A 23404-nucleotide genomic window follows, 5' to 3' on the forward strand; every position below is an offset into this window, starting at 1 on the left:
GGGTGCTTATTATTGTCCTATTTTATGCATGTGACTTAGACGCATGTGTGAATTGGAAATGTGCTTTTTGCATATCCCAACTCCCCCTGAGACACCCTCAGAGAGTGGGGTCACAGCCAGGTATATTCAGACTGACGTTTGGGCCAGAAATAACCTGTGCAGGGACATCAGACAACCAGTTGTACGGTGGTTGAAAAGAAACGGAGGTGGGAGTATTTCAAGCTATGCTCCATCTCAAGCCAATTTCAATTTACGACCCTTCATTTTGAAGATGAAGGCTTTTCTCTGAACAGAAGTACGCAATTGCCAGCTAGTAGGCCCTTATGGCCAAAGTTATTTCAGTATTTACACATTCTGTCTCTAAATTTATTTTCTGATCTGAAATATAGGGCTTTTCATAGGCCATCCTAATTAACATATACATTTCAACACGTGGAATATATAAGGAATATATTTTTTCAAGAAGTAACATTCAACTACCTATATACATATAGTGTGAACTGGCATAGCACAATATATTCACTATTCAATCAACCCCTGGACAAGACAAACCAGTCCTTGCAAAAAGAATGTTGTAAAGATATACAAACACAATGACTCCAATTGCTGAGGCTGAGACCACAACTGTCCAGATGCCATATTGTTTCTGTCTCCCTCGTTTTGAGAAACTCAACCAAAAGCCTCCAGAAATGCCCTGAGTAGACACCAAACATGAACATACTTTGTGTCTTTCACTTGTTTTGGATATTAATTGACTTTCTGCAATGTTTATAGTGTCATTATACACATGGAAAATATACATTAGCCAGAGAGGGGTCAAAGTAGAATACTACCATGGCAACCCAAGCGGCCAGTTTGTTGCTGTTTCTGTTTCGGACCACAAGAAGACGCAGGGATGAAACACTCATTGCATGCAGAACTAGTGAGGCATAGAAATAAAGGTGAACATCGATCTCTCTTTATGTCCGTCGAAAAGTCCACAAACTCTTGCTTTTTCTGACGTTTAACTGCGACCAATCCCTGAACCCTTAAATAAGAAATAAGCTAAGGGTTAGGTAAGGGGCTGGTGACCGCGGAGGCAGTTCCAACAGTTCTCGCTCCAAAGGTCACGCTGCATTTGACCCCCGTTGAGCTGTAGAGTCGTTACATCACAGCAGGGGGGCTGTGTCCGCCAGGCAGGACATCGCTACGGCAGTGAGATAAAAGAAGAATCAGGAAAATAGCTGACTTCAACATTGAAGGAGCGGTAGTGAAAAAGCTTTCAGTGCTGTTGCAGTCTACCCCTCTGACTAGGACAGCAACTGTGTGTGTGTGTGTGTGTGTGTGTGTGTGTGTGTGTGTGTGTGTGTGTGTGTGTGTGTGTGTGTGTGTGTGTGTGTGTGTTCACGTGCACACCAACTGATTTAGTGTGTCTCTACAGGTATTTGCTGCAACTGGCATGTGGCCCTATGGCCCTAGATCTAAGACCCCCCAACCTCTGGCCCCACCCCACCCAAACCCCGCTTTCAGATGCACAGGTTGTTGAGTCCTAGAGGGGCGGTGGTGGAGGAGGTGGGCAGGGCAGGCTGGGGCTCGATGTCTCTTGTTTTCATGAAACCCAGCAGCTGCTCGGGGATCTCTGCCAACACGTCCTTGGCCAGCCGTGCCATGCTCAGCACCTGGTTGCCCTGGCGGTCGATGTAGTCCCGGAACGGCACAAACTGGACTATATCTCTCTCAGCAATGCGCCCCTTAGAGGACACTCTGACCTCATCACCGTCCAGTTCCTCCATCGCTACAGAGCAGAGAGAGAGACAGAGAGCGTCAGAAACAGAGAGTGTATCAGAGAGAGTCAGTGTCAGACAGAGAGAGAGAGAGAGAGAGAGAGAGAGAGAGAGAGAGATCAGAGAGAAGCAGAGGTAGAGACAGATAGTCAGAGTCAGAGAGAGACAGAAACAGAGCGAGAGAGACAGAGAGGGTGTGAGAGAAAGACAGACAGTCAGAGAGAGGCAGAGGAAAAAAATATATCCTCAAACTTCAAACTAACATTATTTTAAAGCCCCAATGTATACTTTTTAATTACATGTTTTTAAAATCATCACTGCATGTCTAATAAATCACTGTGTGTGTTAATTTAATGAAAATCACTCCAAAATATATTTTGGATAATTTATTTCCCTGAGCCTCCTTTTGCCCTTGAAATGCTCAGTCTGACCGTGTGGGAATTATGAAACAAGTTTGAAGATATACAACCCTGATTGGCTGATAGGATGGTCTAGTGCCCACCCCCTTACCCAGAATAACTGTCATTGGTTTATTACAATCAGATCAGATTGTGACATCATGATCTGGGCAAAAACTCCATCCCACCTGAACAGGCTCCATCCCAATTTCATAGTATTATGGGAATATATGTATATATTTTTTTACAGTGTTATGGAAATATATTTATTTCATACTTTAAACAAGACAATCACGTTTTTAACTGCACTACCCCATTAATAATAATCTACGGCATCTATATTAGGAAGTCTTGTCTGAGAACGTACAACTTCCTAATATGGATGCCGTAAATGTTCTAATAGTCTAAAGCCCTATAACACCACCGCCACCTTACTGGCCACCCTAGACCCACCCCAGTTTGCATACCAACCCAACAGATCCACAGATGACGCTATCGCCATCACATTTTAACATCTTGACCATGTTCTGTTATAATATCCACCCGGCACAGCCAGCTGAGGACTGGCCACCCCTCATAGCCTGGTTCCTCTCTAGGTTTCTTCCTAGGTTTTTGGCCTTTCTAGGGAGTTTTTCCTAGGGAGTTTTTCCTAGCCACCGTGCTTCTTTCACATGCATTGCTTGCTGTTTGGGGTTTTAGGCTGGGTTTCTGTACAGCACTTTGAGATATCAGCGATGTACGAAGGGCTATATAAATAAATTTGATTTGATTTGACTGCACACTGCCCTATCCCATCTGGACAAAAAAATACCTATGAAAGAATCCTGTTCATTAACTACAGCTCAGCATTCAACACCATTGTACCCTCCAAGCTCATCATCAAGCTGGAGGCCCTGGGTCTCAACCCTGCCCTGTGCAACTGGGTCCTGGACTTCCTGACGGGCCGCCCCATGGTGGTGAAGGTAGGAAACAACATCTCCACTTCGCTGACCGTCAACACTGGGTCCCCACAAGGGTGCGTTCTCAGCCCTCTCCTGTACTCCCTGTTCACCTACGACCGCGTGGCCATGCACGCCTCCAACTCAATCATCAAGTTTGCAGACGACACAACAGTAGTGAGCTTGATTACCAACAAGGACAAGACAGCCTACAGGGAGGAGGTGAGGGCCCTCGGAGTGTGGTGTCAGGAAAACAACCTCTCACTCAACGTCAACAAGAAAAAGGAGATGATCGTGGACTTCAGAGGGAGCACCCCCCTATCCACATCGAAGGAACAGCAGTGGAGAAGGTGGAAAGTTTTAAAGTTCCTTGGCGTACACATCACAGACAAACTGAAATGGTCCACCCACACAGACAGTGTGGTGAAGAAGGCGAAACAGCACCTCTTCAACCTAAGGAGGCTGAAGAAATTTGGCTTGTCAACTAAAACCCTGACAAAGTTTTACAGATGCACAATCGAGAGCATCCTGTCGGGCTGCAACACAGCCTGGTACAGCAACTGCACTGCCCCCAACCGCAAGGCTCTCCAGAGGGTGATCATCAAGGACAACAACCACCCGAGCCACTGCCTGTTCACACCGCAATCATCCAGAAGGCGAGGTCAGTACAGGTGCATCAAAGCTGGGACCGAGGGACTGAAAAACAGCTTCTATCTCAAGGCCATCAGACTGTTAAACAGCAATCACTAACTCAGAGAGGCTGCTGCCCACATTGAGACCCAATCACTGGACACTTTAATAAATGGATCACTAGTCACTTTAAATAATGGCACTTTAAAAATGTTTACATATCTTACATTACTCATATCACATGTATATACTGTATTTTACACCATCTACTGCACCTTGCCTATGCCGCTCGGCCATTCATATACTCATATGTACATATTCTCCTTCACCCCTTGTGTGTTTTAGGTAGTTGTTGGGGAATTGTTAGATATTACTACACTGACGGAACTAGAAGCACAAGCATTTCGCTACACTCGCATTAACATCTGCATGTGACCAATAAAATTTGATTTGAACTCAACTCTGGACCTCAAAGCCAATTCCACTGCATTTTTTCATTGTTCCCCTCTAATAAGGGACTGATTTAGACCTGGGACACGAGGTGTGTGCAATTAATTATCAGGTAGAACACAAAATCAGCAGGCTCCGGACCTTGTAGGGTAAGAGTTGAATAACCTTGGACTACACCATGGATACTGAAATCTGTTTTGGTATTGAGGAATGGGAATGGGCTGGAGACCTATCCAGTGCTTTAACCCATCAGTGGTCATGAAGGAAAGGGAGCCAGTTATACCTATTGGGATGAGATCATCCGGCATGTTTGGAGAGGACTGACTGGGGATATTATAAATGGCACTACAGAGATGACAGATGGCTGTAGGCAGGGTATAGCAGTGCAGAGGAAGAGAGAGGGGGTGAAGGGACAGCAGGAGGGCAGGGAAGGGGGCCAGGCGCCTTGGGTAAACCCGGGCATGTGGGGGGCATCCCCTGAGTCACAGGGACTTATACAGAGCCTCCTGCTCCCTTGAATGTCACACACACAGACAGACAGACAGACAGACAGACAGACAGACAGACAGACAGACAGACAGACATGCACTCTCACACACACTCCGCCTTCTGTTCCCTATGAATGTCACACACATGACACACACACAAACACACATGCATGCACACACTCTCACATACTCGGACACACCGTCTGTTTTCCACGAATTTCCTACCCATGCATGTGTGTGTGTATGTACACCTACAGGCACAGGGGTGCTTAGTACACACTGATGATGCACACACGTTCACCGCACGCACATACACACAAACACCCTCAGACACAGACACATACAGACACACACACAAACACCCACAGAAAAACGGCTTCATCAAAACATGTGGGGGATTTGGAGAGAGGAATGGCGTGATGGAAAGATTTACAGAGAAAGAGAGAGTAAGAGAGGGGAGGATGGTAATAGCAGAAGAGAGAGGAGAGAAGATGGTGCTTAAAGGTCCAATGCAGCCGTTTTTATCTCAAAATACAATAATTTCTGTGTAACAATTAATTTCCTTTCTGTTTTCATTTAAAATAGACAAAAATAAATAGCTTTGTAGCAAAGAGCACTTTCTCAAGCAAGAATTTAGCTAGGACTGTCTGGGAATGTTCTGAGTTGGGAGGGGAAAACGGAAAACTTGCTGTTATTGGCAGCTAGGTTTGGAACTCTCTTTCTTATTGGTCAATTAGCTAATTTACCGTCTTGTGATGTCACCAGTCAGGCCAAAACTCCATCTCACCAAAACAGGCTGAAATTTCAGGCAGTCTTTTCAAACAGCTCTTATACTAAAAGGACATTATCATCATATTCACAATTTCACGGTATTATTCCAACGTTATAGGATGTAAATATATATAAAAGACAGGAAATCATGTTTTTGACTGCACTGGGCCTTTAAGGGTCGCATTCAAGTGTGTGTGTGTGTGTGTGTGTGTGTGTGTGTGTGACAGTCTGTTTGCACAGGTTCCCTGTGGAGAGAGAGTTCCCCAGCTTCCTTCTGACTGAGCTAAAGGTGGATATGAAAGCATAGATGAATCAAATACCCCTCTTCCTATAGAACATTTAAAGTTCAAGTTATGAAGATTCTCCAACCACCACACACTCTGAAGCAAGCAGTCAACCCACCACACACTCTGGAGCAAGCAGTCAACCCACCACACACTCTGGAGCAAGCAGTCAACCCACCACACACTCTGGAGCAAGCAGTCAACCCACTACACACTCTGGAGCAAGCAGTCAACCCACCGCACACTCTGGAGCAAGCAGTCAACCCACCGCACACTCTGGAGCAAGCAGTCAACCCACCGCACACTCTGGAGCAGGCAGTCAACCCACCGCACACTCTGAAGCAAGCAGTCAACCCACCGCACACTCTGGAGCAAGCAGTCAACCCACCGCACACTCTGGAGCAAGCAGTCAACCCACCACACACCCTGGAGCAAGCAGTCAACCCACCACACACTCTGGAGCAAGCAGTCAACCCACCACACACTCTGGAGCAAGCAGTCAACCCACCACACACCCTGGAGCAAGCAGTCAACCCACCGCACACTCTGGAGCAAGCAGTCAACCCACCGCACACTCTGGAGCAAGCAGTCAACCCACCGCACACTCTGGAGCAAGCAGTCAACCCACCGCACACTCTGGAGCAAGCAGTCAACCCACCGCACACCCTGGAGCAAGCAGTCAACCCACCGCACACCCTGGAGCAAGCAGTCAAACCACCGCACACCCTGGAGCAAGCAGTCAACCCACCGCACACCCTGGAGCAAGCTGTCAACCCACCGCACACCCTGGAGCAAGCAGTCAACCCACCGCACACCCTGGAGCAAGCAGTCAACCCACCGCACACTCTGGAGCAAGCAGTCAACCCACCGCACACTCTGGAGCAAGCAGTCAACCCACCGCACACTCTGGAGCAAGCAGTCAACCCACCGCACACTCTGGAGCAAGCAGTCAACCCACCGCACACTCTGGAGCAAGCAGTCAACCCACCGCACACTCTGGAGCAAGCAGTCAACCCACCGCACACTCTGGAGCAAGCAGTCAACCCACCGCACACTCTGGAGCAAGCAGTCAACCCACCGCACACTCTGGAGCAAGCAGTCAACCCACCGCACACTCTGGAGCAAGCAGTCAACCCACCGCACACTCTGGAGCAAGCAGTCAACCCACCGCACACTCTGGAGCAAGCAGTCAACCCACCGCACACTCTGGAGCAGGCAGTCAACCCACCGCACACTCTGGAGCAGGCAGTCAACCCACCGCACACTCTGGAGCAGGCAGTCAACCCACCGCACACTCTGGAGCAGGCAGTCAACCCACCGCACACTCTGGAGCAGGCAGTCAACCCACCGCACACTCTGGAGCAGGCAGTCAACCCACCACACACTCTGGAGCAAGCAGTCAACCCACCACACACTCTGGAGCAAGCAGTCAACCCACCACACACTCTGGAGCAAGCAGTCAACCCACCACACACTCTGGAGCAAGCAGTCAACCAACCACACACTCTGGAGCAAGCAGTCAACCAACCACACACTCTGGAGCAAGCAGTCAACCCACCACACACTCTGGAGCAAGCAGTCAACCCACCACACACTCTGGAGCAAGCAGTCAACCCACCGCACACTCTGGAGCAAGCAGTCAACCCACCGCACACTCTGGAGCAAGCAGTCAACCCACCACACATTAAACTCTAGCGGTTTAATTTATATGCTTTTAAATACACATTCCCCAACTCTCTCTCTCTCCCTTCTGTTACACACGCACACATCACTACGGCAGCCACCCTGATCCCTCGTACAGCCCTTTGTAGTGTCTAATAGGTCCCTCAGAGATCTATCTCCCTTGTCGTTAGGCATGACTCATTTCCCCTCTCCTTTTCCCTTTCCCAACTACCGCCAGTAGTTTTTTTTACAATTAAAATCCCTTAGCCAATTAGCTCTTGGAATATTTGGCATATTTACTTTGCGAGAGTCTCCGCTTTGTGTTGCTTCTCTCTCAACACAACTCTTTTTCACTTTGTGAGGAAGACACAGGCTTAATTTCAAATTGCACCCTATTCCCTATTTAGTCCACTACTTTTGACCATAGGCAAAAGGGAGGCATCCACAATCCCGTTCCTTGGAGTGACATTTCAGGATTTCCCTTGGCCAGGCCGTTGTGCACTGCTGCATTGTCATCATTACCCAGGGATATAAATGAACGTGGTAGGTAGAGAAGGATATCACTCCAACAGAATTATCTCCTACTGCATATTACTGTTAGCAAAACAAAATGGTACCACGAGTAAACAATGTGAGTGAATGGATTGTTTACATTGTAATATTATTCTGCTCTGCCATTAGCCTTCTGAGCTAAAGCCAGGTGACCCAGGTAACAGAGCCAAAGTCTGACCCATCGGGCATGTGTTCATTAGGCACCATACGGAAGAAATGGATTGAAACAGGGAGGGACGACATGGACATTTCGTGTTCGATTGCAGGACATTTTAAAACGTTTTCCATGGCCTGCCCTACTGAATACGATCCAGGAGTCACTCACTCTGAGTTCCCCTCCACTGAGAGACATGACCAAGGAGTCACGACCTGTCACCAATGAGGCTAATGCAATGCTAATGATTCTTATGGGGAGAAGGATTGAACACTCCCCTCTTCCTGGACAGCTACTAATAACGTTAGTTTTACTCCGCCCAGTGCACCTTGGGCGTGCAGGCTTTTGTTCCAACCCTACTATAAGACTCATGCTGCTCGTCAGGATCAAATCAGGTGTGTTAGAAGAGTATAACAGGTCCAGAGCAAAAGCCCAGCTCTGCAGGAGGAGGGATGGGCATCCTCGCTGTAGCTCCAAGGCAGGGCGAAAGCGAGGAGGGGATTCACCAGTTCCTAAAACCTTTAGGAAGGAGATTGCAGTAAGTGTTGTTTTGTCACCTACCCTGCTGATCTTTAGTGCACTTCACAGGCTGTGAAGCCTCTGATCAGAGGCTTGAATGGCTTTTTTGACAGTGGAGCTAGCTAGCTACTTTGGGCGTGCGCACACACACATGCCGGATGCACATGCGCACACATACACACACACTTACCGTCAAACTCAGCAGGGCCTACTCCCACTATGATGATAGACATGGGCAGAGCAGCAGCCTGTGAGAAAGGGGATAACACACAAAGGTGATGTGAGAGGTATATGTGCTCCCCCCCCCACACACACACACGATAAGCACTCACATTGACCACAGCCTCCTTGGTCTGCACCATGTCTGAGATGACTCCGTCTGTGATCATCAACAGCACAAAGTACTGGGATCCATCAGTCACATCCTCAGCACACCTGCATAGAGCAACACACCACAATTGAAACCTCAGCTTCTGTGTCTACTGTAGGTGTATGTGAGTAGGTGTAGGTGTATGTGCGTGTGTGTGCGTGCGTGCGTGCGTGTGCGTATGTGTGTGTGTGCGTGCGTATGTATGTATGTATGTATGTATGTATGTATGTATGTGTGTGTGTGTGTGTGTGTGTGTGTGTGTGTGTGTGTGTGTGTGTGTGTGTATGAGTGTGTAAGACAGAGACTTTCTTCTGTCTTCTGGTTTTCTGTAGTAATATAGCATTACATAACTATTTGAGTACCGTTACACTAAACTGAGCTCCATTGTCAGACATTATGTTGTCTAGACCTACCCGTTCTCACATCAGAATTAGATGTTCATCCATGTTTCTAAAAAGTCCGAATTCGAAGTTGTTCCAAACGTCCAATTTCAAAGTGTTTAAGGTTACGTTTAGGCATAAACTCCGAATTTTTAAGGTTGGTTTTAAGTTTAGGCATTAAATCTTGCATTAAATCTGAATTCTGAAGGTAAGGGCATTAACTCTGAATGGTTAAGGTAAGGTAAATTTCAAAAACAACTTTCTAAGTGACATAGAAATGTTGTGTTGTCTAGACTGTTGATATAGAAGTGTTGTGTTTTGTCGAGAATGTTCACATGCTGTCTGTCCCTTTTAATAGCCGGGCATCAGCACAGATTTCAGCAAATAAACTTATATTTCAAATAAACGGCAGGTCGAAATAAATTGTTTAAGAGTGATCAGTGAGCACCATAAAGAAGATAACGAAGAGCAACATCATTATATGAGACAGCAGTCTGGTTTGACATGGTCAAACATTGAATACTGAAGTCTATGTGCTGTGATATCGATGCAACTACAAGGATACAATGCGCAATAGAGTATCACAGTATGATTCATAATACCCATAAAACCAAGCTGTCAAACAGGGAAATGGTTCCAATCGTTTTTCCACCATTCATTTTTCCAGTTGCGGATTTTACACTTTACACTTAAAATAAGGGCTGTGTTTCGTGTAAGCCTACCCTGGCATGACGTTTTGATAACCGTGTAAATCTCTCTAGGACAAGGTGACTTTTATGAATATATTAGCCTGTATTTACCCCCTAAAATGAATTGCTAATTAGCTGCTAATGTGGCTATCATAAAGAACTACAAATGCCATGATGATCTGGATGAGATAAGAAGGTAAGAATCTCTGGATTAACTATCTAATGTTAGCTTAATGTAGTAATGAATAAATTGGCTACAATTCTTTACATTTACAATTGTGTTAACTATCTTGTGCAAGTTTAAAATTGACACCATACCTGTTAGCAAAGGTGTCAGCTAGAAATGAGTTTGCAGGGATTTGTAGTTTTGCATGTCTACTTTGATGCTAAGTAGCATTTTTGAATCAGAGTAAATAGAGACAAATTTATAGACAAAAGTCGCCTTGTCCAGGCCTCCCGAGTGGCGCAGCGGTCTAAGGCACTGCATCGCAGTGTTACTACAGCCTCTTGGCTCATCACGCTCTAGCGACTCCTTGTGGTGGGCCGGGCGCCTGCAGGCTGACCCCGGTCGTCAGTTAAACAGTGTTTCCTCCAACACATTGGTGCGTCTGGCTTCCGGGTTAAGTGAGAGGGTGTTAAGAAGTGCGGTTTGACGGGTCATGTTCCAGAGGACCCATGACTCGACCTTTGCCTCTACCGAGCCCGTTGGTGAGTTGCATTGATGAGACAAGATAGTAATCACAAAATTGGGGAGAAAAGGGGGGTAAAACTGACAAAAAATAAATAAGTCACCTTGTCCGAGAGAGTTGCATGGTTATCAAAATGTCACGCCAGGGTAAGCCCACACAAGACACAGCCCTTAATTTTAAGTGTTTCTAAAATCCCCTATGGAAAAAATAATTAATGGAAAAACGATTGGAACCATTTCCTTGTTTGATCGCTAGATGTTATGGCTATTATGATACCTCCACCATGGGGCTCAATGAGTGGGAGAATGGTGCTGAAGTGCAAAATCAATGGGTGCATGTTCACAAGCCTACTGTAGTCTTTACAAGTCTGATCTGTGATGGATTTGTTATTATGTTTATACTGGTCACAATAAACAGTGTGGTAGTCTTTTCAACAATTGATTAAGCAAAAGCTGTGTGCATTAAGGAAACAGACGCGTGGCTCAAACAGAAGGCTGTCTCTAATAAGCGCTGGTTATGTTCAGTGATTGAAGCAAATAAAGGCCCGGGCTATTAATTGATGTTTTACAGTAGAAGTGTTGCATTGTCCAGACTGTTGTTATAGAAGTGTTGCATTGTCAAGAATGTTGTTATTGAAGTGTTGTCAAGACTGTTATTACAGAAGTGTTGCATTGTCGAGACTGTTCACATAAACTTGTCAGTTTTTGCTGAGAGTTTTTGTGTAGGTGTTTGTCAGGCAGGTAATGGTAAGAGTCAGCGGGGCGGACAAAGACCCACTGGCTGCCTGTCTGATTGGACGAAGACCCCCTGGCTCACTGTCTGATTGGTTCACTCTCACCGTCTGGCCGGAGGGGCGTAGGAAAAGAGTGCAGAGTAAATGGAGTTGAGTACTATCACATCCTCTCTATGTCTCTGTGTCTACTTCTCTCACACTAGTGTGTGAAAGTCTCTCTCCCTCTCCAGGAACCAGTGGATAGGAGAGGTGGGTGGTGTTCGAGAACCAAAATAATTCCCTGCAGCTCTTGTTTTCAACTCCACTTGAGGAGGAATGTGGTAGTAATTACTATAGTCTCTGCTTCTGTGCTGGAATGTGGTAGTGATTACTATAATGTGGTAGTGATTACTATAATGTGGTAGTGATTACTATAATGTGGTAGTGATTACTATAATGTGGTAGTGATTACTATAATGTGGTAGTGATTACTATAATGTGGTAGTTATTACTATAATGTGGTAGTGATTACTATAATGTGGTAGTGATTACTAATATGTGGTAGTGATTACTAATATGTGGTAGTGATTACTATAATGTGGTAGTGATTACTATAATGTGGTAGTGATTACGATAATGTGGTAGTGATTACTATAATGTGGTAGTGATTACTATATTGTGGTAGTGATTAATATAATGTGGTAGTTATTACTATAATGTGGTAGTGATTACTATAATGTGGTAGTGATTACTATAATGTGGTAGTGATTACTATAATGTGGTAGTGATTACTATAATGTGGTAGTTATTACTAATCTGTGGTAGTGATTACTATAATGTGGTAGTGATTACTATAATGTGGTAGTTATTACTATAATGTGGTAGTGATTACTATAATGTGGTAGTGATTACTATAATGTGGTAGTGATTACTAATCTGTGGTAGTGATTACTATAATGTGGTAGTGATTACTATAATGTGGTAGTGATTACTATAATGTGGTAGTGATTACTAATCTGTGGTTGTGATTACTGTAATGTGGTAGCGATTACTATAATGTGGTAGTGATTACTATAATGTGGTAGTGATTACTATAATGTGGTAGTTATTACTATAATGTGGTAGTGATTACCAATCTGTGGTAGTGATTACTAATCTGTGGTAGTGATTACTCATCTGTGGTTGTGATTACTGTAATGTGGTAATGATTACTATAATGTGGTAGTAATTACTAATCTGTGGTAGTTATTACTAATCTGTGGTAGTTATTACTCATCTGTGGTAGTTATTACTATAATGTGGTAGTTATTACTATAATGTGGTAGTTATTATTATAGTATCTGGTGCTGTGCTGGGTTATAGGAGGTGACGGAGCCTAGGAGTGGATTGATTCACCCCCACACCTCACATATTGACAAATCCACATGACTGGATGGCCTCAGCTTTACCGCCCACCTTCCTCCTCATCATCACCATCTCTGTCCCACAAGCACCCACAGTCGCACGAGCCGACTGTCTCAGAGCCGGAACAAGGGAAGAGAAGGAGGAGATGAGGATGACGAAGCATAACAAATGGAATGGAGAAAGATTGAGAGAGAGAGGGAGGTGGAGAGAAGGGCGAGAGAGAAAGAGTGGGAAAGGAGAAGATGAGAGCTAAAGGTAAAACAGGAGAGATAATAGCAGACAATAGAAAAAGGTATGACGAGAAAGACGAGAAAGTAAACATTTGCAAGAAAAAGGAGAGAGAGAGAGACAAAAGAGAGATGAAAAAGATAATATTATTCCTCTCATTCTCCCGTGGTGGTGCTAATCATCAGCTGCATCATCATCATGGTAATATAGCACCTCATTGAATGAGAGCTCATTAAGTCCTTGAGGCCACAGTCGAGCCACAGCATCCCACTCTATTTAGTTATGCAACCGAGCTGCCACATTCGCTGGAAAGGATATTGCCATACTTATATATTATGAGACAGCTAAAAATAAAGAGAAGGTATATTTCATGAAATACATCAAAAAAAGGTTTTGCCTCATAAAATATTTGATTAAGTTTGGGAAAGAGTGTAGTCTTACTTCACAGCTGGGAGACTACCAATAACACAAGATGTTCTATTATTCATATTTGAGGCTCTACTCATTTCTATGGAAAGTATGCCGGGACACAATATAACACCTCTGTGGACCGCCTTAGAATAAAATAAGGAGATGGATAACATTAAAACACATTCAGACGAAAGGACATCTACTATTCCTTTCTTGTGCTACAACAACGAAACAATATAATGAATTATATTTCAAGGAACTAAACGGCCCTCTCTAGAACTACAGTGTCCTATACATTCAGACAACATTCAGCAACACGACTCCTGACAAGCTGTAATGGTCCCAAGGCCCAATCCTATCCCAGCTCATTAAGAATGCATGAGCACACCGAGAGAAGGGGAGACCAGTTAAGCTAGGCTGTCTGTCAGAGAGAGGCGAGAGGAGAGAGAGAGAGAGAGAGAGAGAGAGAGAGAAACGATACATAGAGAGAGAGAGAGAGAGAGAGAGAGAGACAGAGAGAGAGCGCTCAGGGGAGAACATCAAATTAACTCTTGGGGCCTAGGGCAACGTAAGGGTGGAGAATTGCAGGGGAGAGGAGTGTGTGTGTGGTTTTGTGTGTGTGTGTGTTTTGTGGGGGGAGGGTGAGGGAGTTTGTGTGTTTGCATAATGTACAGTGCATTCGGGAAGTATTCAGACTCCTTCAATTTTTTCAAATGTTGTTATGTTACAGCCTTATTCTAAAATTGATAAAACGCTACCTGCCCGAATGCATAGTGCCAACTGTTAAGTTTGGTGGAGGAGGAATAATGGTCTGCGGCTGTTTTTCATGTTTCGGGCAAGGCCCCTTAGTTCTTAACCTGTTGGGGTGTAGGGGGCAGTATTTTCACGGCCGGATAAAAAACGTACCCAAATTAAATTGGTTACTACTCTGGCCCAGAAACTAGAATATGCATATTATTAGTAGATTTGGATAGAAAACACTCTGAAGGTTCTAAAACTGTTTGAATGGTGTCTGTGAGTATAACAGAACTCATATGGCAGGCAAAACCTGAGAAGAATCCAACCAGGAAGTGGAAAGTCTGAGAATTGTAGTTCTTCTTTTGATTCTCTATCGAAACTACAGTTTCTGTGGGGTCACGTTGCACTTCCTAAGGCTTCCATTGGCTGTCAACAGCCTTCAGAAAGTTCTTTCAGCATTCTCCTGTCACTGGGCAGATAATAGGAGCTCAGTCAATCAGTGGACTGCCTGTGGACAAAGGGATTGGATATGCGCAGCCCCGCGAGCGCGCCGTTCCTTCTTTTTCTTCTTGAATGAATATGCTATTGTCCGGTTGGAATATTATCGCAATTTTACATAAAAATACCATAAAAATTGATTTTAAACAGTGTTTGACATGCTGAGATGTTTGACGAGCAGGTGTCCACATACTTGTGGTCAAGTACTGCATCTGCGTGTATGTGACTTGTATTGTGTCAAGCAAGTCAAAGCACGTACTGTATATACAGGTAACCACCCTAATAAGGAAACGCTTTAGTAAATGAAGGATACAAAGTATATTGAAAGAGTGTGGTTCCTGAGTTAATTAAGAAATGAAGATCCCATCATGCTTAGGGTCATGTATAAAAATGCCCAGTTGCCCATTATTTTGGCTACCATGGCTATATGAAGAGATCTCAGTGACTCAGTGAAAGAGAGGTCTCAAAGGAGCATAGGGGGTTTAAAGTGTGTGTGTGTGTGTGTGTGTGTGTGTCAGTTCTCTTTCTGTATGTGTTTGTGGGTGTGTGTGTGTGCGTGCGCGTGTTTATGTGTGTGTGTGTGTTTGCGTGCATGCATATATGTGTACATGCATGTGTGTGTCATGGGTGTGTGAGTTTGTGTGTGTTCGTGTGTTCATTTCCTGTCATTCTCTCACCGTGCCACCTGGTTGATGACAGGAGCGAAGTTGGTGGGTCCGTAGAGCTGAACGGTGCGGAGACTCTGGAAGTACGCCTCCAACACTCCCTCGATCCCCACACAGTTAGGGTTCTCACTGTTGGAGTTCTGTAGGAACCATGGACATTATTTAAGCTAGCCTCTCTACACCAGTTGTTAGAACATGAAATCCCCTTTTTCCTTCGAATCCATGAACAAGAAAAATATTGATGAAGGCTGTAGATTGAAACAATTGATGAGGACTATACATTGAAACATTTGATGAAGCCTATACATTGAAACATTTGATGAGGCCTATACATTGAAACATTTGAGACTTTTGATAATAATAAAGAAGTCTTTATGAAGTCAACGTCCATTGTGACGATGTATGCTTCTGACGATGCACGTTCATTACACAATGATGTTATGTATGAAATATATGAGTGTCTGTGTTCTTTTGCCTCATGTCAGGACTGATCGGTAATGGGAGAACTCATGTCAGTAGGCACACACAAGGCTGATCGGTAATGGGAGAATTTAAGTTGGCTGAATATTTTCTTTAGACAATGTGAAAAAGACAAAACGCCATCGCCTGGGTAAATCAATCAAGACATAAGAACAAAAATCATCCAGCAAACAATATGTCTGTTCCCAAAAATGTATTTATCGTCACATAATACAAACAAGTTAAATAGCCAAAAGTCATTCAGCCAACATAAAAGACAATCTGAGTCTGCTTTAAGCCCTGTCCAGCCAGGAGAAAAGAGTGTTCTTCAGCCTATATCCTTCATTAAAGTTCATCTGTGAAAAACAAGAGAACAGCCATCTGATCTTTCTCATTCTCTTTGAAGAGAAAACTAATTAAAAGGAAGAAATAAACACGTTAAAAGAAATGAAAATGAATGCCTGCAGAAGAAAACACACTTTTTGGTGTCCGCAACTGTAGCTGGTAAAACAGGTTGTATAACTAGCCACGAGGGACACTGGCACATTGTTATGACACGACTATTATTGACCTTATGGGACAGACTCCATAGGACAGAAAGTATTGTAGTAGTATAGTTATGATTCTACATTTTACAGACGTCCAGCTCGAACTTAGTTTATTCAGACCCCTTCCCTTTTTCCACATTTTGTTACATTACAGCCTTATTCTAAAATTGATTAAATAAAAACAATTAATGTTGTGACATGACTATTATTGACCTTATGGGACAGACTCCATGGGACAGAAAGTATTGTAGTAGTATAGTTATGATTCTACATTTTACAGATGTCCAGCTCAAACTTCATTTTTTTGCACAATGAGAATTGGGTGAGACAAACGACTTGTATCACACATCTGCATCAACCATTACTGCAGCAACCATTGCTTGTACAGGCTTCATAACATTGTCATAGCACTTCATTACCCTCTAAACCAGACATACCGCAACATACACAAGTGCTGAACTAAAAGTTATAAGCCTGTCATCAAGATCAAACGGCAAAGTACTTTGAAAACATTGCTACCTATCGAGGGCAATTTAAAAGGAGAAGAAGAAGTACTTTATTGTCCATTTTCCTTACAGTCCACTGTATTATTTTGCTTCGACCTTTGTATAATTTCCTTCACGTTAAGGAGACTTTTTTAAGGCGAATTCCTCCAGCTTTGGGGGAAAACAATTGCTGAAAATAAGACTGCTTTTGTTTTTTTTTTACTCTTCTTTGTTCAACAATTCCTCCGCTTTTTCTTTTTCCTCTGTCCAGGGAGACAATAGACGTCTAGAATCTGAGGAGGAGTCGTTTTTTTGTGCTTAGTGTTTACTCTTTGTTGTTCTTTCTTCATCGGTTCATGATGCTAAGCTAAGCGCTACGTCCTCCAAAGTCTATTCCAGTCTCCACGTCTGTCTGGTCCCTCGTTTGGTTCGCACTTTTCTGCAACAAACAGATGGATTTTCTTTTTTCTTTCCGAGCCACTTTCTGACTCACAGTGTTTTCTTCCTCCACCCTTGTTCAAACACTTCACAGAACTACTTGAAGCCGACGCTAGCGCATGGGCTTACATAACGGTGCGGCAATTTGTATTTTGTGTCGACATATTTAGAGGCTTTCGTGTTCTTCATGACTTTATTACCCCATGTACAGGTAATGTGTTCACGGTGTCATTCATTTGGGCTGTACGGGTGGATAGAGTCAATGTCAGACTTCACAGAAAATCCCAAGAAACCAAGGAAACTCAGTACTGAATCAAGCCAATACTGACCTTTTGCCTTCTGACAATGTATGTTAATTATACAATGATGTTATGTAGTATAGAAGTATGAGTGCCTCATGTCAGTAGGCATAACACAGGTAGGTATTTCACAGGTAACTGTATTTTCATTGCTAAGAAATGTAATAGATTTGGCTTGGAGCTTCAGTTAGCCAGCCTTGATTACAAATTGATATAGAGGATGTACAGAAAGATGGCCTTCACTACTCAAAAATAGGCTATTCAAGGTCTCGCATCTGAGCCCGACAGATGGATACATACAGAGCATTCGGAAAGTATTCAGACCCCATCACTTTTCCCACATTTTATTACGTTACAGGCTTTTTGTCCAATCTACACACCATTTATATTTTATTTTATTTAACCTTTATTTAACTAGGCAAGTCAGTTAAGAACAAATTCTTATTTACAATGACGGCCTACCAAAAGGCAAAAGGCCTCCTGTGGGGACAAGGGCTGGGATTAAAAATACAAATAAATTAAAGAAAAATATAGGACAAAACACAAGAGAGACAACACAACACTACATAAAGTGAGACCTTATTGTTGAAATATCACATTAACATAAGTATTCAGACCTTTTACTCAGTAGTTTGTTAAAGCACCTATGTCAGCGATTACAGCCTCAACTCTTCTTGGGTATGACACTACAAGCTTGGCTCACCTGTATTTGGGAAGTTTCTCCGATTCTTATCTGCAGATCCTCTCAAGCTCTGTCAGGTTGGATGGGGAGCGTTGCTGCACAGCTATTTTCAGTTCTCTCCAGAGATGTTCGATCGGGGTTCAAGACCGGGCTCTGGCTGGGCCACTCAAGGACATTCAGAGACTTATCCCAAAGCCACTCCTGCGTTGTCTTGGCTGTGTGCTTAGGGTCACTGTCCTGTTGGAAGGTGAACCTTTGCCCCCAGTCTGAGGTCCTGAGTGCTTTGGAGCAGGTTTTCATCAAGGATCTCTCTGTACTTTGCTCCATTCATCTTTCCCTCAATCCTGGCTAGTCTCCCAGTCCCTGCCACTGAAAAATGATGCTCCACCACCATGCTTCACCATAGGGATGGTGCCAGGTTTCCTCCTGATGTGACACTTGGCATTCCCAGTCAAAGAGATCAATCTTGGTTTCATCAGACGAGAGAATCTTGTTTTTCATGGTCTGAGAATCCTTTAGGTGCCTTTTGGAAAACTCCAAGCGGGCTGTCATGTGCCTTTGACTGAGGAGTTGATTCCGTTTGGCCACTCTGCCATAGAGGCCTGATTGGCAGAGTGTTGCAGAGATGGTTATCCTTCTGGAAGGTTCTCCCATCTCCACAGAGGAACTCTGGAGCTCTGTCAGAGTGACCATTGGGTTCTTGGTCACCTCCCTGACCAAGGCCCTTCTCTCTCAATTGCTCAGTTTGGCCGGGTGGATAGCTCTAGGAAGAGTCTTGGTGGTTACAAACCTCTTCCATTTAAGAATGATGGAGGCCACTGTGTTCTTGGGTACCTTCAATGCTGCAGACATCTTTGGTACCCTTTCCCATAATTGTGCCTCGACACAATCCTGTCTCTGAGCTCTACGGACAATTCCTTCGTCTTCATGGCTTGGTTTTTGCTCTGACGTGCACTGTCAACTGTGGGACTTTATATAGACAGGTGTGTGCCTTTCCAAATCATGTCCAATCAATTAAATTTACGACAAGTGGACTCCAATCAAGTTGTAGAAACATCTCAAGGATGATCAATGGAAACAGGATGCACCTGAGCTCAATTTCGAGGTCTCATAGCAAAGGGTCTGAAAAGTTATGTAAATATGTTTTTTAATTTGAATACATTTGCAAAAATGTCTAAAAACCTGTATGGGGTATTGTGGGTAGATTGATGAGAATTGTTTTATTTAATCACATTTAGAATAAGGCTGTAATGTAACAAAATGTGGAAAAAGGGAAGGGGTCTGAATACTTTCCGAATGCACTGTATACTGTTCACTATTTTAGTTTCTGGCTCTTGTTTGATATGAACTCTTATTCGTAAATGGAAGTGTATGAATGAAGAAAGCAATGTGGAAGGCAACGTCACATCAGTAATAGATAATAATGGAAAGCGTGAGAGCAAAAAACATATTACAGAAGGGACGTTGTTGTCAAAAAAGATTTATATAGCTCCAAGGACTCTTCTGTGGATCAGTAAACCTGTAGGAAGAACTACCAGCACCTCTTTGCAATAAATGAAACAGTTCCTGATCATTCCCCATCACTGGTAGAGAAGTAGTACCATTCTCTCTCCCCCTCCCTCTTTCTCTCACCAGTGGGAAGGCATGGGAGATCTTGCCGTCCGGTGGCAGCTTGGCTCCAAAGCCATAGGCGGGGAACATCTTGTCACTGTCGTAGTCCTGGATGATCTCCCCCACAGCCTTCAGGGCCATGGCGTAGGCATTCATCTGGTAGGGACTCATGTAATGCAGAGAGGTGGGCTGGGATGGGTTACCTGGAACACAGCAACAGAGCATACATTATTGATTTATTTCATTTAACCTTTATTTAGACAGGAAAATCATATTGAGACCCAGAGTTTTCAAATGAGTCCTACACAACATAAAAAGTACAAAACCCACCTATCAAATACAAGAAAAGCATGGGCCAAATAGGGTCCGTTCCACACTACCATACTACTTGTCTTATGAGGCGTTTTGAATACATTGATCTAGCTAAGTGGTATGCTAGGGTGAATGCTGACCTACAGCCACATGGTTAGAGTTCAAATCCACCTACTTTCGCTGACTAGGAGTGGCAGCATTGCAGTATCTCATGTTCATTTGATAGGAAAATATTGTCAACGACATTTGCCCCTGCTTTAGACCAGTCTTCAACCTTTTCTTGCCCTGGGACCCCAATCATATGTTAGCCAACATTTTGGGGGGCGCATGTCTTGTCTTATCATCAGTTGAATGGCAAGGAGAAGTAAACAACATTTTAAAATTAATAGATTTGGTAGATAGTTTTGAATTATTTTGACCTCCCCACATTATACAGTACCAGTCAAAAGTTTGGACACACCAACTCATTCATGGGTTTTTCTTTATTTTTACTATTTTCTACATTGTAGAATAATAGTGAAGATATCAAAACTATGAAAGAACACATATGGAATCATGTAGTAACCCAAAAAGTGTGAAACAAATCAAAATATTTTTTATATTTGAGATTCTTCAGAGTAGCCACCCTTTGCCTTGATGACAGCTTTGTACACTCTTGGCATTCTCTCAACCAGCTTCACCTGGAATGCTTTTCCAACACTCTTGAAGGAGTTCCCACATATGCTGAGCATTTGTTGGCTGCTCTTCCATCACTCTGCGGTCCAACATCCAAAACCATCTCAATTGGGTTGAGGTCGGGTGATTGTGGATGCCAGGTCATCTGATGCAGCACTCCGTCACTCTCCTTCTTGGTCAAATAGCCTTTACACAGCCTGGAGGTGTGCTGTGGGTCAATGTCCTGTTGAAAAACAAATAGTTGTCCCACTAATGACAAAACAGATGGGACGGCGTATCGCTGCAGAATGCTGTGGTAGCCATGCTGGTTAAGTGTGCCTTAAATTCTAAATAAATCACAGACAGTATCACCAGCAAAGCACCCCCACACCATCACACCTCCTCCTCCATGCTTCATGGTGGGAACCACACATGCAGAGATCATCCGTTCACCTACTCTGTGTCTCACAAAGACATGGCGGTTGGAACCAAAAATCTCACATTTTGACTCATCAGACCAAAGGACAGATTTCCACCAGTCTAATGTCCATTGCTCGTGTTTCTTGGCCCAAGCAAGTCTCTTCTTCTCATTGGTGTCCTTTAGTAGTGGTTTCTTTGCAGCAATTCAACCATGAAGGCCTGATTCACAGTCTCCTCTGAACAGTTTATGTTGAGATGTGTCTGTTACTTGAACTCTGTGAATCATTTATTTTGGCTGCAATCTGAGGTGCAGTTAACTCTAATGAAATTATCCTCTGCAGCAGAGGTAACTCTGGGTCTTCCTTTCCTGTGGCGGTCCTCATGAGAGCCAGTTTCATCATAGCGCTTGATGGTTTTTCCGACTATCCTTGAAGAAACTTTCAAAGTTCTTAACGTTTTCCGGATTGACTGACCTTCATGTCTTAAAGTAATAGACTGTCATTTCTCTTTGCTTATTTGAGCTGTTCTTGCCATAATATCGACTTGGTCTTTTACCAAATAGGGCTATCTTCTGTATACCAGTCCTACCTTGTCACAACACAACTGATTGGCTCAAATGCATTAAGGAAAGAAATTCCACAAAATAACTTCTAACAAGGCACACCTAATAGTTGAAATGCATTCCAGGTGACTACCTCATGAAGCTGGTTGAGAGAATGCTAAGAGTGTGCAATGCTGTCAAGGCAAAGGGTGGCTACTTTGAAGAATCTGAAATATATTTGTAATGAACACTCAGGGAGAAAAAGGTGTCGATTCAGGTGTTTATTTCACCTTCGCAGAAGGCAGGAATCGTGGTCACTGGCAGGCAAGGGTCATACACAGGTAGGCAAACAGGTAGGTGAATCAAAACTAGGACTGAAGGCTATAACTGGTTCTCACAAACAAGCTAGGAAAAGGCATAGTAGAGTCAAAACGAACAATACCTCAAAAAGGCACAAACAGAATGAACTGAGCTAAATAAGGAGCTGATGAGACCAGGTGAGAAACGAACACAGGTGAAATCAATGAACAAAAATTAAAGACAGGGCTACGTTCAAGAACACAAAGAAACAGGGCTACGTTCAAGAACACTGTGAAACAGAACACAAGGTTGACTAATAAATGCGAAACCTTACAATATTATGATTTGTTTTAAAAAAAATTGGTTACTACATGATTCCATATGTGTTATTTCATAGTTTTGATGTCTTTACTATTATTCTACAATGTAGACAATTGTAAAAATAAAGAAAAACCCTTGAATGAGTAGGTGTGTCCAAATTTTTGACTGGTACTGTAATTGGAAAAGGAAGTGTAACTCTAACATAGCCTATTAGCTAGAAAAGTAACTCCAAACCCATTTTCACTAATAGCAGCTGGTTGGCTAATTAGAGAAAGGTTAGCCATGTGTTGGCAAAAATATGTCCAAGACAAGAAAGCTTACCAGCAGCACTGGTACTCATGGGGGCTATGTCAGATACTCCAGGGAGTGTAATTAGCTCAATATTAGGAGTTGAGAAGTAATAATTAATAGAAATAATTATTATTAGAAAGAAAATATTCTCCTCTTATATTGTAGATATGTAATTCAAAATGGGTTTATCCTGTTGTTTCTAGCGATATTCATGAATATACCATGCAGTATACCATGTTAAATAACCTTGCTTTAGACGACAGGTTAGCATAATATTATTTTATACGGATTTTAGGGAAACGTTAGTCCTTCAGTAGCCTGAAAGAGACGCTAATAAACAACAAACTGTATCAGTAATTTAGCTACACTTACCATTAGACGCTGTGAAATCGATGGCCACTGTGAAGTTGAGTTGCGTCCTGGTGAGACAATGATTAATTACGATAAATAACTTAAACTTTACCAAGCAAAAACATAATAAAGTCTGGAAAGGATATTGTCTGTTTAAACCACGCAAAACAATTTCAGACATGCACGCTAGGCTGAGCAAGCCATCAACAGTGGCCTCTAATGTTTATGCAAAGTTATTAAGAGTGGCCTCTAACATTAATGCAAAGTTATTAAGAGTGGCCTCTAACATTAATGCAAAG

General features: G+C 43.3%; 1 protein-coding gene across 4 annotated transcripts in view; it reads right to left on the bottom strand.

Annotated features, from left to right (window-relative positions):
• Positions 1-1346: 1346 nt before the first annotated feature.
• Positions 1347-23404, bottom strand: part of LOC106583634 (copine-9) — a 132042-nt gene continuing 109984 nt past the window's right edge. For all 4 annotated transcript variants that reach the window (XM_014168037.2, XM_014168038.2, XM_014168036.2 and 1 more), the window contains 6 exons: positions 23127-23173; positions 19937-20118; positions 15406-15533; positions 8942-9044; positions 8800-8857; positions 1347-1774 (listed from right to left, as the gene is read on the bottom strand). In XM_014168037.2, the coding sequence (XP_014023512.2) occupies positions 1506-1774; positions 8800-8857; positions 8942-9044; positions 15406-15533; positions 19937-20118; positions 23127-23173 (787 nt within the window). In that variant the 3' untranslated portion in view covers positions 1347-1505. The remainder of the gene's footprint in view (positions 1775-8799; positions 8858-8941; positions 9045-15405; positions 15534-19936; positions 20119-23126; positions 23174-23404) is intronic.

Source organism: Salmo salar, chromosome ssa22 (assembly GCF_905237065.1).
Source record: "Salmo salar chromosome ssa22, Ssal_v3.1, whole genome shotgun sequence".
NCBI classification, from domain to species: Eukaryota; Metazoa; Chordata; class Actinopteri; order Salmoniformes; family Salmonidae; genus Salmo; species Salmo salar.